The 25,042-nt window shown below is 43.4% G+C and overlaps 1 protein-coding gene across 7 annotated transcripts in view; it reads left to right on the top strand.

Moving 5' to 3' along the window:
* LOC124033617 (suppressor of tumorigenicity 7 protein homolog) overlaps positions 1–25,042 on the top strand; it is a 92,809-nt gene that overhangs the window by 40,682 nt on the left and 27,085 nt on the right. Inside the window, exon 1 of one of the 7 annotated variants that reach the window (XM_046345767.1) lies at positions 556–675. The exons of 5 other annotated variants lie outside the window; for them this stretch is intronic. In XM_046345767.1, the coding sequence (XP_046201723.1) occupies positions 672–675 (4 nt within the window). In that variant the 5' untranslated portion in view covers positions 556–671. Of the gene's footprint in view, positions 1–555; positions 676–23,138; positions 23,273–25,042 lie in introns of those variants that run through there. One more of the 7 variants, XM_046345757.1, reaches the window with a different exon arrangement.

The following is a 25,042-nucleotide window of genomic DNA, read 5'->3' on the forward strand; positions in this document are numbered from 1 at the left end:
GAGTAGAGCTGGGACGTTAAACCGAAAATGATCAACACAGACCATACCGATCACTTAACGTAGGCATTTTGCTGATGTTGTCCATTACGTTAAGTAGCCTATACTCGAGAAATGTGAAGTTTGAAATGAAATCAGGTTTCTAATATGGGTGATTTTTGCTACAACCATCAAACTAGTAGTTTTAAAGGATAATAAAATAAACTGTGGTTGCACATTATTATAAATCTTATCGTTATTGTATCAATTCAGGCAATTTATTGCGATATGGATTTTTGTCCATGTTGCCCAGCTCTAAAGCATAGTCGGTTTAGTTAGCCAGCGGTCTACATCAGGGCTCTCCGACCCTGTTCCTGGAGAACTACCATCCTGTAGGTTTTCACTCCAACCCTGTTCCTGGAGAACTACCATCCTGTAGGTTTTCACTCCAACCCTGTTCCTGGAGAACTACCATCCTGTAGGGTTTGTCTCCAACCCTGATCTAGCGCACCTGATTCTTATAATTAGCTGGTTGATAAGCTGAATCAGGTTAGTTGCAACTGAGGTTGGAGTGAACCTACAGGAGGGTAGCTCTCCAGGAAAAGGGTTGGAGAGCCTTGGTCTACATACACTGAAATATACTTAACTTTGTAGTTTTTATTTTTTAGGTTCTAGTTCCAGATAAAGATTGTTTTATGGGTGAGTGTTACTGCTGTGGAGAGATGGCTCCTGTAGGTCTACTGTATATTGATCGTGTTTCAGGAGTCTTTTGTCCACCTGCTGCTGGTGGACTGTGGGTCAACCTCTCCCTCATTTGCATTCCTATGGTGATTGCTTTGTGGTGGTGAGCATGGTTTCTTCCATTATCTCACAGCTAACAACAGCAGGGGACCTGGTTAGGTTTGTGCTTGGACTTTTCAGTGCCTGAGGGGAGAACGGCTCATAATAATGGCCGGAAACCATGTGTCTGATGTGTTTGATACCATTCCACTAATTCTGCTCCAGCCATTACCACAAGCTTGTTCTCCCCAATTAAGGCACCACCAACCTCCAGTGCAGTGTCAAACTATGACTGAACCTACATTCAGACCAATGTCATAACACTTACCAAACCTCAGACGCAACATACTTAGAGCACATACTTCATGTGTTGTTAATGTTTAACATTTTAGAAACGGCCTTAATTTAACTGGATCCCAGGAACAGTAGGTGCTGCCTTGGCAGGAACCAATGGGGATCCATAATAAATAGACACTTCACTTGTGTTTTTTAACCAAATAACTCTGACTAGCATGAACTACAAACGGACTGCAATAACTCCGTACAGGCTTGAAAAACTAGCTCCAACAGACTACATGCACAGCATTGCAGACACAAACAACTAGACTTACACAGCAGACACAACTTACCACACACTCGGTCAAAACAAAATACAGTGCTTAGCCTGTAAACAGGTGTATTCGACCCCAGTCAGTGTAACCAGAAATAACGTATCCCCTCCAGACATTTAAGTCACCGTTACAGAGCACATGTTAGGAAGTCCACGTTACTCCACACTTACAGAACTCATGTTAGGACAGGTATCCCAAAGATGGACCACAGCCCGTCGTTTCAAATGGGAACAAATGAGTCATAGTGGGCAGAACAAGCAGGGAGGTGGGCAGAGCCAAGCATGAGCTAGCGTGATCCTATTGGCCTGTTCTGGCAATACATTTGCATATTTCTGTTAGGGAAAGCCTACTCTGAAATGCGCGTATGCAATAATTCAATTTGCTTTTGCACTCCTAAACAATGCAATTTTTAAAAACTTTGGCAAAGGGTAAAATCTACAAAACTTTATCCACTCTGTTTGTAACATATTCTAGTCTTGGGAACAGAAAACTGTGTTGAGATGAAATGTTTCATTGGTGAGAACATTTGCAGAATGTCGGCCAAAATCCGTCTCTTTCCATCTTCTCCCACTGCCGGCCACTGGGCTTGGAAACGCCAAGCGGATGCTTCACATTTATTCATCTGGTGAAATAGCTGTCTCATTGTTCTATTTGTGGCTAACCCCTCCCTTCCCCTGCATCACCCATCTCCCACCAACATACATACACACACAAACACAAAAGGGTCAGGGAGGAGGTCATTGACCTGACAGTTGGGTAGCTAACAGAATGGCTACATGGACTATCTGAGCTGACTCTTAAATTGTATTTATATTTCTGCACTCTCTATGCATACTCACAGGACTCTACATACTTAATCACACTGACACTACAACACACGTTTAACATGCACACACATTTACACTGACTCTACACGTGCGCACACACTCTCATACAATCATCATTACGCTGCTGCTCTGTTTATCATATAGCCTGATGCCTAGTCACCTTACCCCTCTACATATCTACCTCCAGTATACCTGCACATTGTAAATATGGTATTGGAACTGACCCTGTATATAGCTTCTTACTTTTTCCTATTTTTATTTCTCATGTTTTTGTTCTACTTTATGTTATTTTACTACATTGATATTGATTATTGCATTGTTGGGTTTAGAGCTTGTAAGAAAGGCATTTCACTGTATTTGAGCATGTGACATTAAAACTAGAAATGTATTAGGTTTGGGTTTTGACCTCCCATCCTCTTACCTGGTTTCATTCCGATGGCCTTTTGCCAAAATATTTACTAAAGTAAAAAATAAATTAAGTCATACAATACAATAACGAGGCAATATATTTGAATGCCAACATGACTACGGGTATTGTTTGTTAATTTTTTAAAAATTTAACCAGGTAGGCCAGTTGAGAACAAGTTCTCATTTACAACTGCGACCTGGTCGAGATAAAGCAAAGCAGTGCGACAAAAACAACAACACAGAGTTAAACATGGGATAAACAAACGTACAGTCAATAACACAATAGAAATATCTACAATGGGGCAAAAAAGTATTTAGTCAGCCACCAATTGTGCAAGTTCTCTGACTTAAAAATATGAGAGAGGCCTGTAATTTTCATCATAGGTACACTTCAACTATGACAGACAAAATGAGGAAAAGAAATCCAGGAAATCACATTGTAGGATTTTTAATGAATTTATTTGCAAATTATGGTGGAAAATAAGTATTTGGTCAATAACAAAAGTTTATCTCAATACTTTGTTATATACCCTTTGTTGGCAATGACAGAGGTCAAATGTTTTCTGTTTGTCTTCACAAGGTTTTCACACATTGTTGCTGGTATTTTGGCACATTTCTCCATGCAGATCTCCTCCAGAGCAGTGATGTTTTGGGGCTGTTACTGGGCAACACAGACTTTCAAGTCCCTCCAAAGATTTTCTATGGGGTTGAGATCTGGAGACTGGCTAGGCCACTCCGGGACCTTGAAAGGCTTCTTACGAAGCCACTCCTTCGTTGCCCGGGCGGTGTGTTTGGGGTCATTGTCATGCTGAAAGACCCAGCCATGTTTCATCTTCAATGCCCTTGCTGATGGAAGGAGGTTTTCACTCAAAATCTCATGATACATGGCCCCATTCATCCTTTCCTTTACATGGATGCGTCATCCTGGTCCCTTTGCAGAAAAACTTCCCCAAAGCATGATGTTTCCACCCCCATGCTTCACAGTAGGTATGGTGTTCTTTGGATGCAACTCAGCATTCTTTGTTCTCCAAACACGACGAGTTGAGTTTTTACCAAAAAGTTATATTTTGGTTTCATCTGACCATATGACATTCTCCCAATCTTCTTCTGGATCATCCAAATGCTCTCTAGCAAACTTCAGACGGGCCTGGACATGTACTGGCTTAAGCAGGGGGACATGTCTGGCACTGCAGGATTTGAGTCCCTGGCGGCGTAGTGGGTTACTGATGGTAGGCTTTGTTACTTTGGTCCCAGCTCTCTGCAGGTCATTCACTAGGTCCCCCCATGTGGTTCTGGGATTTTTGCTGACTGTTCTTGTGATCATTTTGACCCCACGGGGTGAGATCTTGCGTGGAGCCCCAGATCGAGGGAGATTATCAGTGGTCTTGTATGTCTTCCATTTCTTAATAATTGCTCCCACAGTTGATTTCTTCAAACCAAGCTGCTTACCCATTGCAGATTCAGTCTTCCCAGCCTGGTGCAGGTCTACAATTTTGTTTCTGGTGTCCTTTGACAGCTCTTTGGTATTGGCCATAGTAGCAGTAGTCATTTAGCTCAGTACCTTAGCTTTCTTCGGAACAGGAACAATGGTGGCCCTCTTGAAGCATGTGGGAATCCGCAGACTGGGATAGGGATTGATTGAATATGTCCGTAAATACACCAGCCAGCTTTTCTGAGCATGCTCTGAGGACGCGGCTGGGGATGCCATCTGGGCCGGCAGCCTTGGGAGGGTTGACACTTTTAAATGTTTTGCTCACGTGGACTGCAGTGAAGGAGAGCCCTCAAGTTTTGGTAGCGGGTGGTGTCAGTGGCACTGTGTTGTCCTCAAAGCGAGCAAAGAAGTTGTTTAGTCTGTCTGGGAGCAAGACATCTGGTCCGCGACGGGGCTGGTTGTCCTTTTATAGTCCGTGATTGACTGTAGACCCTGCCACATACTTATCGTGTCTGAGCCATTGAATTGTCAGTTTTACAAGGATATGTTTAGCAGTATGAGTGAATGAGGCTTTGTTGTGAAATAGGAGGCCTATTCTAGATTTTATTTTGGATTGGAGATGCTTAATGTGAGGCTGGAAGGAGAGTTTACAGTTTAACCAGACACCTAGGTATTTGTAGTTGTCCACATATTCTAAGTAGTGATGCTAGTCGGGCGGGCGGGTGCTGGCAGTGATCGATTGAAGAGCATGCATTTAGTTTTACTAGCATGGCATTGAAGCTTGTTTGGAGGTTTGTTAACTTCTCTAGGGTAGGGGGCAGCATTTGGAATTTTGGATGAAAAGCGTGCCCAAATTAAATTACCTTCTACTCAGGCCCAGAAGATAGGATATGCATATAATTTAGTAGATGTGGATAGAAAACACTCTAAAGTTTCCAAAACTGTTAAAATAATATCTGTGGGTATAACAGACCTGATTTGGCAGGTGAACACCAGAGAAAGATCCATTCAGGAATCAGGATTTTTTGTTGTTGTTGTAGTTTTCTATTCAATGCCATTACAGTATCCATCGACTTAGGACTCAAATTGCAGTTCCTATGCCTTCCACCAGATGTCAACAGTCTTTAGAAATTGTTTCAGGCTTGTATTCTGAAAAATGAGGGAGTAAGAGCAGTCTGAATGAGTGGACCCTGCAGTGTCACAGAACTTTTTCATGCGCATGGCCGAGAGAGTGCCTTTCTTGTTTACCTTTTATATTGACGACGTTATTGTCCGGATGAAATTTTATAGATTACTTAGGCTAAAAACAACCTGAGGATTGAATATAAACATTGTTTGACATGTTTCTATGAACTTTACAGATACAATTTGGCTTTCTTTGTCTGCCTTTTGTGACTGCGTTTGAGCCTGTGGATTACTGAAGAAAACACGCATACAAAACTGAGGTTTTCGGATATAAAGAGAGACTTTATCGACCAAAAGGAACATTTATTGACTAAATGAATGTCTTCTGAGTGTAACCATATGAAGATCATCAAAGGTAAGTGATTATTTTTTTTATCTCTTTCTGACTTGTGTAACTCTTCTACTTGGCTGATTACTGTTTGTAATGATTTGTCTGCTGGGCTATGTTCTCACTAGCGTCCTACATACCCTAGAGAGGTTAAGTGTCCAAAGAAGGGCCAGAAGTATGCAGAATGATGTCGTCTGTGTAGAGGTGGATCAGAGAATCACCAGCAGCAAGAGCGACATCATTGATATATACAGAGAAAAGAGTTGGCCCGAGAATTGAACCCTGTGGCACCCCATAGAGACTGCCAGAGTTCCGGATAACAGGCCCTCCGATTTGACACACTGAACTCTATCTGAGAAGTAGTTGGTGAACCAGGCGAGGGAGTAATTTGAGAAACCATGGCTATTGAGTCTGCTGATAAGAATGCGGTGATTGACAGAGTCGAAAGCCTTGGCCAGGTCGATGAAGACTGCTGCACAGTACTGTCTTTTATCAATGGCGGTTATGATATTGTTTAGGACCTTGAGTGTGGGTGAGGTGCAACCATGACCAGCTCGGAAACCAAATTGCATAGTGGAGAAGGTACGGTGGGATTCAAAATGGTCGGTAATCTGTTTGTTAACTTTGCTTTCGAAGACTTTAGAAAGGCATGGCAGGATAGATATGGGTCTGTAGCAGTTTGGGTCTAGATTGTCTCCCCCTTTGAAGAGGGGGATGACCGCGGGAGCTTTCCAATCTTTGATCTCAGAAGATACGAAAGAGGTTGAACAGGCTAGTAATAGGTGTTGCAACAATTTTGGCGGATAATTTTAGGGAGAAAAGGTCCAGATTGTCTAGCCCAGCTGATTTGTAGGGGTCCAGAGCCGTTAGCCTGGGTATGGGTAGCCAGGTGGAAAGCATGGCAAGCCTTAGAAAATGCTTATTGAAATGCTTGATTATCGTAGATTTATCGGTGGTGACAATGTTTCCTAGCCTCAGTGCAGTGGGCAGCTGGGAGGAGATGCTCTTATTCTCCCAAAAAAGCAAAGGCTAGCTTTTTCAAATTGACTGTGTATATTGGTTCCTAACTTCCCTGAAAAGTTGCATATCGCAGGGGCTATTCGATGCTAATGCAGTACGTCACAGGATGTTTTTGTGCTAGTCAAGGGCAGTTAAGTCTATAGTGAACCAAGGGCTATATCTGTTCTTAGTTCTACATTTTTTGAATGGGGCATGCTTATTTAAAATGGTGAGGAAAGCACTTTTCAAAGAATAACCAGGCATCCTCTACTGACGGGATGAGGTCAATATCCTTCCAGGATACCTGGACCAGGTCGATTTAGAAAGGCCTGTTCCCTGAAGTGTTTTAGGGAGCGTTTGGTAGTGAGGAGGGGTGGTCATTTGACCGTGGACCCATTATGGACGCAGGCAATGAGTCAGTGATCGCTGAGATCCTGGTTGAAGACAGCAGAGGTGTATTTAGAGGGCAAGTTGGTCAGGATGATATCTATGAGGGTGCCTGTGTTTACATATTTAGGGTTTGTACCTGGTAGGTTCCTTGATAATTTGTGTGAGATTGAGGGCATCTAGCTTAGATTGTAGGACGGCGGGGGTGTTAACCTCTCGCTTGCGTCCCACCTCGACAACAGCCAAGGAAATTGCAGGGCGCCAAATTCAAAACAACAGAAATCCCATAATTAAAATTCCTCAAATATTATCCACCATTTTAAAGAAACTTATTGTAAATCCAATTTTAGTGTCCGATTTCAAAAAGGCTTCACTGCGAAAGCACACCATGTGATTATGTTAGGTCAGCACCTAGTCACAGAAAACCATACAGCCATTTTTCCAGCAACAGAGAGTAGTCACAAAAAGCAGAAAGAGAGAAAATTGATTCACTAACCTTTGATCTTCATCAGATGGCACTCGTAGGACTTCATGTTACACAATAAATGGATGTTTTGTTCGATAAAGTTCATATTTATATCAGTTTACAGTTTATTAAATCTCAGTTTACATTGGCGCATTATGGTCAGAAATGCATTGTCTCAAACAAACATCCGGTGAAAGTGCAGAGAGCCAAATCAAATTACAGAAATACTCATAAACATTGATATACAATTCAAGTGTTAAACATACGAATACAGATTAACTTCTCCTTAATGCAACCGCTGTGTCAGATTTTAAAAAGGCTTTACAGAGAAAGCACACTTTACGATTATGTTAGGTCTGCACCTTGCCACAGAAACCAGAAACCCATACAGCCATTTTCCAGCCAAACAAGGAAGGCGCGTTCCCGATCAGACTCATTGCTGATGAATGGAAATTTCCACTGGCCACTGATTGAAAGTGCTGTAACTCCCTAATTTTTCAAAGTAAAAGCCTGAAACAATGCCTAAAGACTGGCCACGTGTAGAGGAAGCCATAGAGACTGTGAACTGGGTCCTAAGTCTTTGTATGGTGGATAGGCTTTCAATGGAAACACAGCCTTTCAAAATAATAGTATTTCCTAGTTGGATTTTCCTCGGGTTTTCGCCTGCCATATCAGTTCTCTTATACTCACAGACATTATTTTAACAGTTTTGGAAACTTTAGTGTTTTCTATCCATATCCTATCTTCTGGGCCTGAGTAGCAGGCAGTTTAATTTGGGCATGATTTTCATCCAAAATTCCGAATGCTACCCTACCCTAGTGAAGTTAAGCATATCCCAGTTTAGGTCACCTAACTGTACGAACTTTGAAGATATATGGGGGACAATCAATTCACATATGGTGTCCAGGGCACAGCTGGGGGCTGAGCGGGTCTATAACAGGCGGCAACAGTGAGAAACTTATTTCTGGAAAGGTGTCTTTTTAAAAGTAGAAGCTCGAACTGCTTGGGCACAGACCTGGATAGTATGACAGAACTCTGCAGGCTATCTCTGCAGTAGATTGCAACTACGCCCCCTTTGGCAGTTCAATCTAGACCTAAAATGTTGTAGTTGGGGTGGAAATTTGCGAATTTTTGGTGGCCTTCCTAAGCCAGGATTCAGACATGGCTAGGACGTCAGGGTTAGCAGAGTGTGCTAAAGCAATGAATAAAACAAACTTAGGGAGGAGGCTTCTGATGTTAACATGAAACCAAGGCCTTTACGGTTCCCCAGGCGCTCTCAACAAATGAGAGCGCCTGGTGAATAGGTGTGGTACTGGGGGCTACAGGGCCTGGGTTAACCTCTACATCACCAGAGGAGGAGTAGGATAAGGATACGGCTAAAGGCTATAAGAATTGGTCGTCTAGTGCGTTGGGAATAGAGAATATAAAAGGAGCAGAATTCTGGGCGTGGTAGAATAGTTTCAGGTCATAATGTACAGACAAGGGTATGGTTAGATGTGTGTGTATAGTGGAGGTAAACCTAGGCGTTGAGTGACGATGAGAGAAATTGCATCTCTGGAGGCACCAGTTAAGCCAGGTGAGGTCTCCGCATGTGTGGGGGGTGGGACAAAAGAGCTCTCTAAGGCATGATGTGTGGGACCGGGGGCTCTTCAGTGAAATAAAACAAAGTACTAACTGAGGCAGCAGTAGACAAGGCATATTGACATTCGAGAGAGGCATAAAACAATCATGGGTGTTGATCGGGAGAGCTAAGACAATAATGGGTAAATGGCGATGAATGGGCAGGGAGGGTTATTTAGGTATGCACAGGACCTGAGTTCAAGGCTGGGGCCGACAGATAAACAAAAAGAGGTACCACGTTACTGAATAGTCTAGCAGGCATCAGCTGTGTAGCCGAGTGATCATAAGGTCCAATGAGCAGCAATAGGTGCATCAGGGAGCCGTTCGGTAGTCAGTACTACGCTAGGCGAGCGGGAGACAATGGCGTTCAGAAAGCTAGCGGGCCAGGGCAAGCGGATGGGTCTTTGGCGACATCGCAATGGCAAAGCCTTTGCATATTTGCACAGTAAAATATACTCCCATTATAAGATTGATGCTCATATGTAGGCCTAGCTTATACAATGTACCTGGCTGGAGTGCACAGTGAGATGACCACATATGAACAATACTTATTGAACTGAGAATATAATACGCCTATCACTGACAACATACAGTTGAATTCGAATTTTTCATACACTTAGGTTGGAGTCATTGAAACTTGTTTTTCAACCACTCCACAAATTTCTTGCTAACAAACTATAGTTTTGGCAAGTCGGTCAGGACATCTACTTTGTGCATGACACAAGTCATTTTTTAAACAATTGTTTACAGACAGATTATTTCACTTATAATTCACTGTATCACAATTCCAGTGGGTCAGAAGTTTACATACACTAAGTTGACTGTGTCTTTAAACAGCTTGGAAAATTCCCGAAAATGTCATGGCTTTAGAAGCTTCTAAAAGGTTAATTGACATCATTTGAGTCAATTGGAGGTGTACTTGTGGATGTATTTCAAGGCCTACCTTCAAACTCAGTGCCTCTGCTTGACATCGTGGAAAAATCTAAAGAAATCAGCCAAGTCTTCAGAAAAAACAATTGTAGACTTCCACAAGGTACCACGCCTGACGGTCCCAAGTTCATCTGTACAAGCAATAGTACGCAAGTATAAACACCATGGGACCACGCAGCCGTCATACCGTTTAGGAAGGAGACGTGTTCTGTCTCTTAGAGCTGAACGTACTTTGGTGTGAAAAGTGCAAATCAATCCCAAAACAACAGCAAAGGACCTTGTGAAGATGCTGGACGAAACCGATACAAAAGTATCTATATCCACAGTAAAACGAGTCCTATATCGACATAACCTGAAAGGACGCTCAGCAAGGAAGAAGCCACTGCTCCAAACCCACCATAAAAAAGCCAGACTATGGTTTGCAACTGCACATGGGGGACAAAGATCGTACTTTTTGGAGAAAAGTCCTCTGGTCTGATGAAACAAAAATACAACTGTTTGGCATAATGACCATCGTTATGTTTGGAGGAAAAAGTGTAGTGTGTCAATCTCTTCTAGCAGTGTAGTGTGTCAATCTCTTCTAGCAGTGTAGTGTGTCAATCTCGTCTTGCAGTGTAGTGTGTCAATCTCCTCTAGAAGTGTCAATCTCTTCTAGCAGTGTCTATCTCTTCTCGCAGTGTAGTGTGTCAATCTCGTCTTGCAGTGTAGTGTGTCAATCTCCTCTAGAAGTGTCAATCTCTTCTAGCAGTGTCTATCTCTTCTCGCAGTGTAGTGTGTCAATCTTTTCTAGCAGTGTAGTGTGTCAATCTCTTCTAGCAGTGTAGTGTGTCAATCTCTTCTAGCAGTGTAGTGTGTCAATCTCTTCTAGCAGTGTAGTGTGTCAATCTCTTCTAGCAGTGTAGTGTGTCAATCTCTTCTAGCAGTGTAGTGTGTCAATCTCCTCTAGCAGTGCAGTGTCAATCTTTTCAAGCAGTGTAGTGTGTCAATCTCTTCTAGCAGTGTCAATCTTTTCAAGCAGTGTAGTGGGTCAATCTTTTCAAGCAGTGTAGTGTGTCAAACTCTTCTAGCAGTGTAGTGTGTCAATCTCTTCTAGCAGTGTAGTGTGTCAATCTCTTCTAGCAGTGTAGTGTGTCAATCTCTTCTAGCAGTGTAGTGTGTCAATCTCTTCTAGCAGTGTAGTGTGTCAATCTCTTCTAGCAGTGTAGTGTGTCAATCTCGTCTTGCAGTGTAAGTGTGTCAATCTCCTCTAGAAGTGTCAATCTCTTCTCGCAGTGTAGTGTGTCAATCTCTTCTAGCAGTGTAGTGTGTCAATCTCTTCTAGCAGTGTAGTGTGTCAATCTCTTCTAGCAGTGTAGTGTGTCAATCTCTTCTAGCAGTGTAGTGTGTCAATCTCTTCTAGCAGTGTAGTGTGTCAATCTCTTCTAGCAGTGGCAATCTCTTCTCGCAGTGTAGTGTGTCAATCTCCTCTAGCAGTGTAGTGTGTCACTACAGTGTAGTGTGTCAATCTCCTCTAGCAGTGTAGTGTGTCAATCTCCTCTAGCAGTGTAGTGTGTCAATCTCTTCTACATTTAAGACATTTACATTTAAGTCATTTAGCAGACGCTCTTATCCAGAGCGACTTACAAATTGGTGCATTCACCTTATGACATCCAGTGGAACAACCACTTTACAATAGTGCATCTAAATATTTTAAGGGGGGGTGAGAAGGATTACTTTATCCTATCCTAGGTATTCCTTAAAGAGGTGGGGTTTCAGGTGTCTCCGGAAGGTGGTGATTGACTCCGCTGTCCTGGCGTCGTGAGGGAGTTTGTTCCACCATTGGGGAGCCAGAGCAGCGAACAGTTTTGACTGAGCTGAGCGGGAACTGTACTTCCTCAGTGGTAGGGAGGCGAGCAGGCCAGAGGTGGATGAACGCAGTGCCCTTATTTGGGTGTAGGGCCTGATCAGAGCCTGGAGGTACTGAGGTGCCGTTCCCCTCACAGCTCCGTAGGCAAGCACCATGGTCTTGTAGCGGATGCGAGCTTCAACTGGAAGCCAGTGGAGAGAGCGGAGGAGCGGGGTGACGTGAGAGAACTTGGGAAGGTTGAACACTAGACGGGCTGCGGCGTTCTGGATGAGTTGTAGGGGTTTAATGGCACAGGCAGGGAGCCCAGCCAACAGCGAGTTGCAGTAATCCAGACGGGAGATGACAAGTGCCTGGATTAGGACCTGCGCCGCTTCCTGTGTGAGGCAGGGTCGTACTCTGCGGATGTTGTAGAGCATGAACCTACAGGAACGGGCCACCGCCTTGATGTTAGTTGAGAACGACAGTTTGTTGTCCAGGATCACGCCAAGGTTCTTAGCGCTCTGGGAGGAGGACACAATGGAGTTGTCAACCGTGATGGCGAGATCATGGAACGGGCAGTCCTTCCCCGGGAGGAAGAGCAGCTCCGTCTTGCCGAAGTTCAGCTTGAGGTGGTGATCCGTCATCCACACTGATATGTCTGCCAGACATGCAGAGATGCGATTCGCCACCTGGTCATCAGAAGGGGGAAAGGAGAAGATTAATTGTGTGTCGTCTGCATAGCAATGATAGGAGAGACCATGTGAGGTTATGACAGAGCCAAGTGACTTGGTGTATAGCGAGAATAGGAGAGGGCCTAGAACAGAGCCCTGGGGGACACCAGTGGTGAGAGCGCGTGGTGAGGAGACAGATTCTCGCCACGCCACCTGGTAGGAGCGACCTGTCAGGTAGGACGCAATCCAAGCGTGGGCCGCGCCGGAGATGCCCAACTCGGAGAGGGTGGAGAAGTCTATCTAGCAGTGTAGTGTGTCAATCTCCTCTAGCAGTGTCAATCTCTTCTAGCAGTGTCGTGTCTATATCATATCTCAGTGTAGTGTGTCAATCTCCTCTAGCAGTGTAGTGTGTCAATCACTTCTAGCAGTGTAGTGTGTCAATCTCTTCTAGCAGTGTCAATCTCTTCTCTCAGTGTAGTGTTTCAATCTCTTCTAGCAGTGTAGTGTTTCAATCTCTTCTAGCAGTGTAGTGTGTCAATCTCCTCTAGCAGTGCAGTGTCAATCTTTTCAAGCAGTGTAGTGTGTCAATCTCCTCTAGCAGTGTCAATCTCTTCTAGCAGTGTCGTGTCTATATCATATCTCAGTGTAGTGTGTCAATCTCCTCTAGCAGTGTAGTGTGTCAATCACTTCTAGCAGTGTAGTGTGTCAATCTCTTCTAGCAGTGTCAATCTCTTCTCTCAGTGTAGTGTTTCAATCTCTTCTAGCAGTGTAGTGTTTCAATCTCTTCTAGCAGTGTAGTGTGTCAATCTCCTCTAGCAGTGCAGTGTCAATCTTTTCAAGCAGTGTAGTGTGTCAATCTCTTCTAGCAGTGTAATGTGTCAATCTCCTCTAGCAGTGTAGTGTGTCAATCTCTTCTAGCAGTGTAGTGTGTCAATCTCTTCTAGCAGTGTAGTGTGTCACTCTTCTTGCAGTGTCAATCTCTTCTTGCAGTGTAGTGTGTCAATCTCTTCTTGCAGTGTAGTGTGTCAATCTTTTCAAGCAGTGTAGTGTGTCAATCTCTTCTAGCAGTGTCAATCTCTTCTCACAGTGTAGTGTGTCAATCTCTTCTAGCAGTGTAGTGTGTCAATCTCCTCTAGCAGTGTAGTGTGTCAATCTCTTCTATCAATGTAGTGTGTCAATCTCTTCTAGCAGTGTAGTGTGTCAATCTCTTCTAGCAGTGTCAATCTCTTCTCGCAGTGTAGTGTGTCAATCTCTTCTAGCAGTGTAGTGTGTCAATCTCTTCTAGTAGTGTAGTGTGTCAATCTCTTCTAGCAGTGTAGTGTGTCAATCTCTTCTAGCAGTGTCAATCTCTTCTCGCAGTGTAGTGTGTCAATCTCCTCTAGCAGTGCAGTGTCAATCTTTTCAAGCAGTGTAGTGTGTCTATATCTTATCTCAGTGTAGTGTGTCAATCTCCTCTAGCAGTGTCAATCTCTTCTAGCAGTGTCGTGTGTCTATATCTTATCTCAGTGTAGTGTGTCAATCTCCTCTAGCAGTGTAGTGTGTCAATCTCCTCTAGCAGTGTAGTGTGTCAATCTCTTCTAGCAGTGTAGTGTGTCAATCTCCTCTAGCAGTGTCAATCTCTTCTAGCAGTGTCGTGTGTCTATATCATATCTCAGTGTAGTGTGTCAATCTCCTCTAGCAGTGTAGTGTGTCAATCACTTCTAGCAGTGTAGTGTGTCAATCTCTTCTAGCAGTGTCAATCTCTTCTCTCAGTGTAGTGTTTCAATCTCTTCTAGCAGTGTAGTGTTTCAATCTCTTCTAGCAGTGTCAATCTCTTCTCACAGTGTAGTGTGTCAATCTTTTCAAGCAGTGTAGTGTGTCAATCTCTTCTAGCAGTGTCAATCTCTTCTCACAGTGTAGTGTGTCAATCTCTTCTAGCAGTGTAGTGTGTCAATCTCTTCTTGCAGTGTAGTGTGTCAATCTCTTCTAGCAGTGTAGTGTGTCAATCTCTTCTATCAATGTAGTGTGTCAATCTCTTCTAGCAGTGTAGTGTGTCAATCTCTTCTAGCAGTGTCAATCTCTTCTCGCAGTGTAGTGTGTCAATCTCCTCTAGCAGTGCAGTGTCAATCTTTTCAAGCAGTGTAGTGTGTCAATCTCTTCTAGCAGTGTCAATCTCTTCTCACAGTGTAGTGTGTCAATCTCTTCTAGCAGTGTAGTGTGTCAATCTCCTCTTGCAGTGTCAATCTCTTCTAGCAGTGTAGTGTGTCAATCTCTTCTCACAGTGTAGTGTGTCAATCTTTTCAAGCAGTGTAGTGTGTCAATCTCTTCTAGCAGTGTCAATCTCTTCTCACAGTGTAGTGTGTCAATCTCTTCTAGCAGTGTAGTGTGTCAATCTCCTCTTGCAGTGTCAATCTCTTCTCGCAGTGTAGTGTGTCAATCTCCTCTAGCAGTGTAGTGTGTCAATCTCTTCTAGCAGTGTAGTGTGTCAATCTCTTCTAGCAGTGTAGTGTGTCAATCTCCTCTAGCAGTGTAGTGTGTCAATCTCTTCTAGCAGTGTAGTGTGTCAATCTCTTCTAGCAGTGTAGTGTGTCACTCTTCTTGCAGTGTCAATCTCTTCTTGCAGTGTAGTGTGTCAATCTCTTCTTGCAGTGTAGTGTGTCAATCTTTTCAAGCAGTGTAGTGTGTCAATCTCTTCTAGCAGTGTCAATCTCTTCTCACAGTGTAGTGTGTCAATCTCTTCTAGCAGTGTAGTGTGTCAATCTCTTCTAGCAGTGTAGTGTGTCAATCTCTTCTAGCAGTGTAGTGTGTCAATCTCTTCTAGGAGTGTAGTGTGTCAATCTCCTCTAGCAGTGTAGTGTGTCAATCTCTTCTAGCAGTGTAGTGTGTCAATCTCTTCTATCAGTGTAGTGTGTCAATCTCTTCTAGCAGTGTCAATCTCTTCTCGCAGTGTAGTGTGTCAATCTCCTCTAGCAGTGTAGTGTGTCAATCTCCTCTAGCAGTGTAGTGTGTCAATCTCTTCTATCAATGTAGTGTGTCAATCTCTTCTAGCAGTGTAGTGTGTCAATCTCTTCTAGCAGTGTCAATCTCTTCTCGCAGTGTAGTGTGTCAATCTCTTCTAGCAGTGTAGTGTGTCAATCTCTTCTCGCAGTGTAGTGTGTCAATCTCTTCTAGCAGTGTAGTGTGTCAATCTCTTCTATCAATGTAGTGTGTCAATCTCTTCTAGCAGTGTAGTGTGTCAATCTCTTCTAGCAGTGTCAATCTCTTCTCGCAGTGTAGTGTGTCAATCTCCTCTAGCAGTGCAGTGTCAATCTTTTCAAGCAGTGTAGTGTGTCAATCTCTTCTAGCAGTGTCAATCTCTTCTCACAGTGTAGTGTGTCAATCTCTTCTAGCAGTGTAGTGTGTCAATCTCCTCTTGCAGTGTCAATCTCTTCTAGCAGTGTAGTGTGTCAATCTCTTCTCGCAGTGTAGTGTGTCAATCTCTTCTAGCAGTGTAGTGTGTCAATCTCTTCTAGCAGTGTAGTGTGTCAATCTCTTCTAGCAGTGTAGTGTGTCAATCTCCTCTAGCAGTGTAGTGTGTCAATCTCTTCTAGCAGTGTAGTGTGTCAATCTCTTCTAGCAGTGTAGTGTGTCACTCTTCTTGCAGTGTCAATCTCTTCTTGCAGTGTAGTGTGTCAATCTCTTCTTGTAGTGTGTCAATCTTTTCAAGCAGTGTAGTGTGTCAATCTCTTCTAGCAGTGTCAATCTCTTCTCACAGTGTAGTGTGTCAATCTCTTCTAGCAGTGTAGTGTGTCAATCTCTTCTAGCAGTGTAGTGTGTCAATCTCTTCTAGCAGTGTAGTGTGTCAATCTCCTCTAGCAGTGTAGTGTGTCAATCTCTTCTAGCAGTGTAGTGTGTCAATCTCTTCTATCAGTGTAGTGTGTCAATCTCTTCTAGCAGTGTCAATCTCTTCTCGCAGTGTAGTGTGTCAATCTCCTCTAGCAGTGTAGTGTGTCAATCTCCTCTAGCAGTGTAGTGTGTCAATCTCTTCTATCAATGTAGTGTGTCAATCTCTTCTAGCAGTGTAGTGTGTCAATCTCTTCTAGCAGTGTCAATCTCTTCTCGCAGTGTAGTGTGTCAATCTCTTCTAGCAGTGTAGTGTGTCAATCTCTTCTCGCAGTGTAGTGTGTCAATCTCTTCTAGCAGTGTAGTGTGTCAATCTCTTCTATCAATGTAGTGTGTCAATCTCTTCTAGCAGTGTAGTGTGTCAATCTCTTCTAGCAGTGTCAATCTCTTCTCGCAGTGTAGTGTGTCAATCTCCTCTAGCAGTGCAGTGTCAATCTTTTCAAGCAGTGTAGTGTGTCAATCTCTTCTAGCAGTGTCAATCTCTTCTCACAGTGTAGTGTGTCAATCTCTTCTAGCAGTGTCAATCTCCTCTAGCAGTGTAGTGTGTCAATCTCCTCTAGCAGTGTAGTGTGTCAATCTCTTCTAGCAGTGTAGTGTGTCAATCTCCTCTAGCAGTGTAGTGTGTCAATCTCTTCTAGCAGTGTCAATCTCTTCTCTCAGTGTAGTGTGTCAATCTCTTCTAGCAGTGTAGTGTGTCAATCTCTTCTAGCAGTGTCAATCTCTTCTCGCAGTGTAGTGTGTCAATCTCTTCTAGCAGTGTAGTGTGTCAATCTCTTCTAGTAGTGTAGTGTGTCAATCTCTTCTAGCAGTGTAGTGTGTCAATCTCTTCTAGCAGTGTCAATCTCTTCTCGCAGTGTAGTGTGTCAATCTCCTCTAGCAGTGCAGTGTCAATCTTTTCAAGCAGTGTAGTGTGTCTATATCTTATCTCAGTGTAGTGTGTCAATCTCCTCTAGCAGTGTCAATCTCTTCTAGCAGTGTCGTGTGTCTATATCTTATCTCAGTGTAGTGTGTCAATCTCCTCTAGCAGTGTAGTGTGTCAATCTCTTCTAGCAGTGTAGTGTGTCAATCTCCTCTAGCAGTGTCAATCTCTTCTAGCAGTGTCGTGTGTCTATATCATATCTCAGTGTAGTGTGTCAATCTCCTCTAGCAGTGTAGTGTGTCAATCACTTCTAGCAGTGTAGTGTGTCAATCTCTTCTAGCAGTGTCAATCTCTTCTCTCAGTGTAGTGTTTCAATCTCTTCTAGCAGTGTAGTGTTTCAATCTCTTCTAGCAGTGTCAATCTCTTCTCACAGTGTAGTGTGTCAATCTTTTCAAGCAGTGTAGTGTGTCAATCTCTTCTAGCAGTGTCAATCTCTTCTCGCAGTGTAGTGTGTCAATCTCCTCTAGCAGTGTAGTGTGTCAATCTCTTCTAGCAGTGTAGTGTGTCAATCTCTTCTAGCAGTGTAGTGTGTCAATCTCTTCTAGCAGTGTAGTGTGTCAATCTCTTCTAGCAGTGTAGTGTGTCAATCTCCTCTAGCAGTGTAGTGTGTCAATCTCTTCTAGCAGTGTAGTGTGTCAATCTCTTCTAGCAGTGTAGTGTGTCAATCTCTTCTAGCAGTGTAGTGTGTCACTCTTCTTGCAGTGTCAATCTCTTCTTGCAGTGTAGTGTGTCAATCTCTTCTTGCAGTGTAGTGTGTCAATCTTTTCAAGCAGTGTAGTGTGTCAATCTCTTCTAGCAGTGTCAATCTCTTCTAGCAGTGTAGTGTGTCAATCTCTTCTAGCAGTGTAGTGTGTCAATCTCCTCTAGCAGTGTAGTGTGTCAATCTCTTCTAGCAGTGTAGTGTGTCAATCTCTTCTAGGAGTGTAGTGTGTCAATCTCCTCTAGCAGTGTAGTGTGTCAATCTCTTCTAGCAGTGTAGTGTGTCAATCTCTTCTATCAGTGTAGTGTGTCAATCTCTTCTAGCAGTGTCAATCTCTTCTCGCAGTGTAGTGTGTCAATCTCCTCTAGCAGTGTAGTGTGTCAATCTCCTCTAGCAGTGTAGTGTGTCAATCTCTTCTATCAATGTAGTGTGTCAATCTCTTCTAGCAGTGTAGTGTGTCAATCTCTTCTAGCAGTGTCAATCTCTTCTCGCAGTGTAGTGTGTCAATCTCTTCTAGCAGTGTAGTGTGTCAATCTCTTCTCGCAGTGTAGTGTGTCAATCTCTTCTAGCAGTGTAGTGTGTCAATCTCTTCTATCAATGTAGTGTGTCAATCTCTTCTAGCAGTGTAGTGTGTCAATCTCTTCTAGCAGTGTCAATCTCTTCTCGCAGTGTAGTGTGTCAATCTCCTCTAGCAGTGCAGTGTCAATCTTTTCAAGCAGTGTAGTGTGTCAATCTCTTCTAGCAGTGTCAATCTCTTCTCACAGTGTAGTGTGTCAATCTCTTCTAGCAGTGTAGTGTGTCAATCTCTTCTCGCAGTGTAGTGTGTCAATCTCTTCTAGCAGTGTAGTGTGTCAATCTCTTCTAGCAGTGTCAATCTCTTCTAGCAGTGTAGTGTGTCAATCTCTTCTAGCAGTGTAGTGTGTCAATCTCCTCTAGCAGTGTAGTGTGTCAATCTCTTCTAGCAGTGTAGTGTGTCAATCTCTTCTAGGAGTGTAGTGTGTCAATCTCCTCTAGCAGTGTAGTGTGTCAATCTCTTCTAGCAGTGTAGTGTGTCAATCTCTTCTATCAGTGTAGTGTGTCAATCTCTTCTAGCAGTGTCAATCTCTTCTCGCAGTGTAGTGTGTCAATCTCCTCTAGCAGTGTAGTGTGTCAATCTCCTCTAGCAGTGTAGTGTGTCAATCTCTTCTATCAATGTAGTGTGTCAATCTCTTCTAGCAGTGTAGTGTGTCAATCTCTTCTAGCAGTGTCAATCTCTTCTCGCAGTGTAGTGTGTCAATCTCTTCTAGCAGTGTAGTGTGTCAATCTCTTCTCGCAGTGTAGTGTGTCAATCTCTTCTAGCAGTGTAGTGTGTCAATCTCTTCTATCAATGTAGTGTGTCAATCTCTTCTAGCAGTGTAGTGTGTCAATCTCTTCTAGCAGTGTCAATCTCTTCTCGCAGTGTAGTGTGTCAATCTCCTCTAGCAGTGCAGTGTCAATCTTTTCAAGCAGTGTAGTGTGTCAATCTCTTCTAGCAGTGTCAATCTCTTCTCACAGTGTAGTGTGTCAATCTCTTCTAGCAGTGTAGTGTGTCAATCTCTTCTCGCAGTGTAGTGTGTCAATCTCTTCTAGCAGTGTAGTGTGTCAATCTCTTCTAGCAGTGTAGTGTGTCAATCTCTTCTAGCAGTGTAGTGTGTCAATCTCCTCTAGCAGTGTAGTGTGTCAATCTCTTCTAGCAGTGTAGTGTGTCAATCTCTTCTAGCAGTGTCGTGTGTCACTCTTCTTGCAGTGTCAATCTCTTCTTGCAGTGTAGTGTGTCAATCTCTTCTTGCAGTGTAGTGTGTCAATCTTTTCAAGCAGTGTAGTGTGTCAATCTCTTCTAGCAGTGTCAATCTCTTCTCACAGTGTAGTGTGTCAATCTCTTCTAGCAGTGTAGTGTGTCAATCTCCTCTAGCAGTGTAGTGTGTCAATCTCTTCTAGCAGTGTAGTGTGTCAATCTCTTCTAGGAGTGTAGTGTGTCAATCTCCTCTAGCAGTGTAGTGTGTCAATCTCTTCTATCAGTGTAGTGTGTCAATCTCTTCTAGCAGTGTCAATCTCTTCTCGCAGTGTAGTGTGTCAATCTCCTCTAGCAGTGTAGTGTGTCAATCTCTTCTAGCAGTGTAGTGTGTCAATCTCCTCTAGCAGTGTAGTGTGTCAATCTCTTCTATCAATGTAGTGTGTCAATCTCTTCTAGCAGTGTAGTGTGTCAATCTCTTCTCGCAGTGTAGTGTGTCAATCTCTTCTAGCAGTGTAGTGTGTCAATCTCTTCTAGCAGTAGTGTGTCAATCTCTTCTATCATTGTAGTGTGTCAATCTCTTCTAGCAGTGTAGTGTGTCAATCTCTTCTAGCAGTGTCAATCTCTTCTCGCAGTGTAGTGTGTCAATCTCCTCTAGCAGTGTAGTGTGTCAATCTCTTCTAGGAGTGTAGTGTGTCAATCTCTTCTAGCAGTGTAGTGTGTCAATCTCTTCTAGCAGTGTAGTGTGTCAATCTCTTCTAGCAGTGTAGTGTGTCAATCTCTTCTAGCAGTAGTGTGTCAATCTCTTCTAGCAGTGTAGTGTGTCAATCTCTTCTAGCAGTGTAGTGTGTCAATCTCTTCTAGCAGTGTAGTGTGTCAAATCAAATGTTGTTTGTCACAAACACATTGTTAGCAGATGTTAGTGCGAGTGTAGCGAAATGCTTGTGCTTCTAGTTCCGACAGTGCAGTAATATCTAACAAGTAATCTAACAATTCCCTATCAACTACATAATACACACAAATCTAAAGGGGTGAATGAGAATATGTACATCTAAGTATATGGATGAGCGATGGCCGAGCGGTATAGCCAAGTTGCAATAGATGGTTTAAAATACAGTATATACATATGATATGAGGAATGTAAGATATGTAAACCTTTATTAAAGTGGTATTGTATAAAGTGACTAGTGATCCATTTATTAAAGTGGCCAGTGATTGGGTCTCAATGTAGGCAGCACCCTCTCTTAAGTTAGTGATTGTTGTTTAGCAGTCTGATGGCCTTGAGATAGAAGCTGTTTTTCATTCTTTCAGTCCCAGCTTTGATGCACCTGCACTGACCTAGCAGGCTGAACAGGCAGTGGCTCGGGTGGTTGATGTCCTTGCTGATCTTTTTGGCCTTCCTGTGACATCGGGTGGTGTAGGTGTCCTGGAGCGCAGGTAGTTTGCCCCTGATGGTGCGTTGTGCAGACCTCGCTACCTTCTGGAGAGCCTTGCGGTTGAGGGCAGGCTGTGAGCCCGACAGAATGCTCTCGTTTGTGCAGCTGTAAAAGTTTCTCAGGGTTTTGGGTGACAGGCCAAATTTCTTCAGCCTCCTGAGGTTGAAGAGGTGCTATTGCGCCTTCACCACACTGTATGTGTGGGTGGACCGCTTCAGTTTGTCTGTGATGTGTACGCCAAGGAACTTAACTTTCCACCTTCTCCACTGCTGTCCCTTCGATGTGGATAGGGGGGGTGCTCCCTCTGCTGTTTCCTGAAGTCCACGATCAGCTATTTTTGTTTTGGAAGTTTGATAACGGCGTATATAACTTTGACGGCAACCAGCTGTCACTTTCTGTTACCGTGGTTACCCGGCCTGCCCTATGAGCAGTAGAAACGGATGGCTCAGGATCGGGTTTCTGTGGTATCTGCCCACTACTGCTATTTTTGTTTTAGTGAGAAGCTTAGTTGGTAACTAGAACCTGAGGGAAGTAAAATAATAATAATAATTTTTATTTTATATTAAGGTGTTTGTTATTTATTCACAAATGGCCTTGATGGTTTTTCAAGGGACTGCTGAGATTTTCTTTTAAACATTTTTTTACCTTTATTTAACTAGGCAAGTCAGTTAAGAACAAATTCTTATTTTCAATGACGGCCTAGGAACAGTGGGTTAACTGCCTGTTCAGATAGAGCTTTGTTGGACAGTGTTTACTGTTGTAATAAACAATCCAGATCAAGTTTACCTGTCACTGACCAGTGTCTTTTCAATAACCTTTTACAGTAAAGCACGTTGCTGCTTAATTGAGGCACACTTTGATAATGTTTGCACTCACACTGGTACAATTTCTAATGATCCAAAGCCAGTTTGCCAGAACAGGTGGATTTACCAGTTGGGCTCTTATTCAGTGGAAATGACTCCAGTAAGCTCTGGTCCCTCAGGCTTCAGTAAGCTGTGGTCCCTCAGGCTTCAGCTGATGGTGTGATTCTATCAAAGCCACCCTCAGAGCTATAGCAGTTCCCCTTATCCTCAGGAGCCTCAGTCAGTAAGTCAGTCTGACTAAGTGTGGCCTCCATGATATGTGGATGAAGTATGGAACAAGAACCACTGTGTGAAGAGTCAAACAACTTGCCTGCTAGGTTGGTGATAGTGATCGAGCTTTCAAGGACACCAATGTATAAGATGTTCCGCTTTGTGTTTTGAAATGCAAATGCATTCAACTCATTGATGTTGTTCAAGCATCTCTCTTCAAGGCATGTTGATTTTGTTGAGAAGAAGTCGAGACAAGCTCAGAGCAGAGAGCCCTTATTGTAGTTGGTTCAGAGGGATCTTCTTTACAAAAGCATAACATTCCTCGTCATGTTCCTTCACAACTCTACCACTGTATGATTTAGACCAATCACATCAGACATTTAATTACATTGGGCTCTCTGGCAGTTGTCAGGTTCTTATTAGGCTCTATTGGAAGAAAGGCAACAGAAAAATATTACAGAGCAGGTGCTGGATTTGTTTATTCATTAAATAAATGAAGAGTGAAACTACACCCACTACATTCTATTCTCCTACGTGGTTCATTGACAATGTTTCAACCACTCCGGTCTTTTATTAGGTCCGGAAAGACAACATCCCATCTCCGAGCTGTTTGAGACATGGCATTAATGGAGTAGACTATTTCAATTCACACTCTTTCTCTCTCTCTCTCTTAGCTACGTCTTCTAACGTCTTCTAGTCTCGTGTAGGGTCGTTGAGAGGGGTTGTCATGGTTACCTTTTCATGCGAAGGTGAAAGAGCAGCCCACCCCCACATTAAAATGGGAGCTTTTGATTGGTTGAGCCGCTGGTTTACAGACCCCCTCCTGATTCTACGGTGTCACTAGAGAGGGCAGACTAGTCATGCATTATGATTGGCCTGGCCAGCTGTCACTCAAAAGCAGCTGCCTATCACGTACACAGAAGCTGGACTGAGGGCATTGAGGGGCCCCCCCAAGCACATTGTGTGTGTGTGCTCTTAGACTGGGTTTGATTGCCTTGACTCACTGTATGCTCTTTGTGTGTGGTTTGATTTTCCTGTGGTGGGTTTCTCTGGCTATCATCACAGCGGATGTCACAGAGAAATGGAAGGTGAGTTATAGTCTATACTAGAGTCTGTGTTGTAGCCTACGTAATGTGCATCAGCTTCTCTTTACACAGCTTGAGTGGGGTGAGATGGTGAGCTCTTCTGTTGGGTTATCAATTAGGCTATGTTCATGACATTTTTGATAGTGTAGTGTACAGTTGCTACATAGAGTGAAACTACTGTTCGTCTCTATTCCTGAACTCAACAGTTTGCGCGTGTGTGGGTGAGCCGAGGGGCTGTTCATATAAACATTAACCTGTACTGTGTGTTTGTTTACACTTGTGTGTTTGTTTTGTCTCTGTGCCTGTGTGTGTGTGTGTGTGTGTGTTCATACATTGAAGTTATCTGCTAGCTTGTGTGTACATAAGGATCCATAGAGCTAGTTTAGAATACCAGTGTCCCTGGCAGATAGGCCTGTCCTGTGTCCCCAATGGCACTATATTCCCTATATAATGCAGTGTTTTGGACCAAGGCCTGTAGGGAATAGATACCTGTTTCTGTTCTTGGTCATTGTTGCTGAGAAACACCAGGCTACTCCATTGTCTTATCAATACACCTGAATGTGTGTCAGTAGGTAAATGAAGAAGACGCAAAGGGCTCCCTATCTGGTATAAGGTTGAGCCATATTAAACATACAGTATGTGTGTGGGTGGGGATCTCAGTGACGGATCTCAATGCAGGGTTATATTCTTTAGGGAACACTCTAGCAAAACGTTTTGCAACAGACCACAAAAATGAGTGTTTATTGGCCAGGTAATCCCTCCCTGTTTCAATCGGTTTTATTCAATTTTTGTGCCTAATGAATACAACCACCAGCTTTTGGATAGTCATTTTATCCAGACCATTTCATTTAAATTGGGCCATAACCCTTCATCACCCATGCGAGTGTCTCACCTTCCCTTGGCTGCCATAACAGGTGAGATGATACCCAGCCCACTTCCTGTGTTCCCAAAAGGTCACATAGGTAGTTAAAACACAAAATGGGCCGTGCTGCGGCGGCCGTGGAGCATCCATACGAGCCGAGACAGATGTGGATGCTAATCGCCTCTGCAACCACAAACATTTGGGCATTACTAGCCAAACCACAGTGACACAGAGGGGGACGTTCTAAGCGGAGAATATAGCAAATGGACTCCACACAGAGCTCTAGTAGTTTCTGATTTTGTGTGTGATTTATCATTCTGAACAGAACAGTTTCTATTATCATTATCAGCAGTCACCTGGGTGTCCTTACTGAAGGGCACATACTGTATCTATTGGTCTGCAATGACATTTAGTTTTTTCCCTGCTAGAATCGCTGTCTTGATTATCAAGCCAGTTTACATTTTCTGTAGACCATGGTATCACCGATGGTGGGTCAGCTGAGCCTTAATGAATTACCAATTTATGCTACCTCATATTTACACTGATGTTACAATGTTCTCAATCTCTTACAACAGTTAAACTAGTACGAGTGAAGCCCTTATAGTATTGATATTGCAGTGTCATAATGCAATTCAACAGAGCATCCAGGGTCAGGTTTATTTATCACACCTTTTCATTTCCTCTGTGCTATTATGATGTTTAAAGGTGCCAGACAGACTTGACTCTGCATCCGGTTCTGCAACATTGACATTCTAGCAACGTAGAGTAAACACCACATTTTACATAGGCCTATACGCCACACTACAGGCCTCTCCCATAGTGTGGTCTATGTCAGGTCTGTGTGGCTGTGGTTCCTCCATAATTCCCCCCTCTCAGTAGGAGAGGAGACCCACTCCAGAAGGGTGAATAGG

Source organism: Oncorhynchus gorbuscha, linkage group LG01 (assembly GCF_021184085.1).
Source record: "Oncorhynchus gorbuscha isolate QuinsamMale2020 ecotype Even-year linkage group LG01, OgorEven_v1.0, whole genome shotgun sequence".
NCBI lineage: Eukaryota > Metazoa > Chordata > Actinopteri > Salmoniformes > Salmonidae > Oncorhynchus > Oncorhynchus gorbuscha.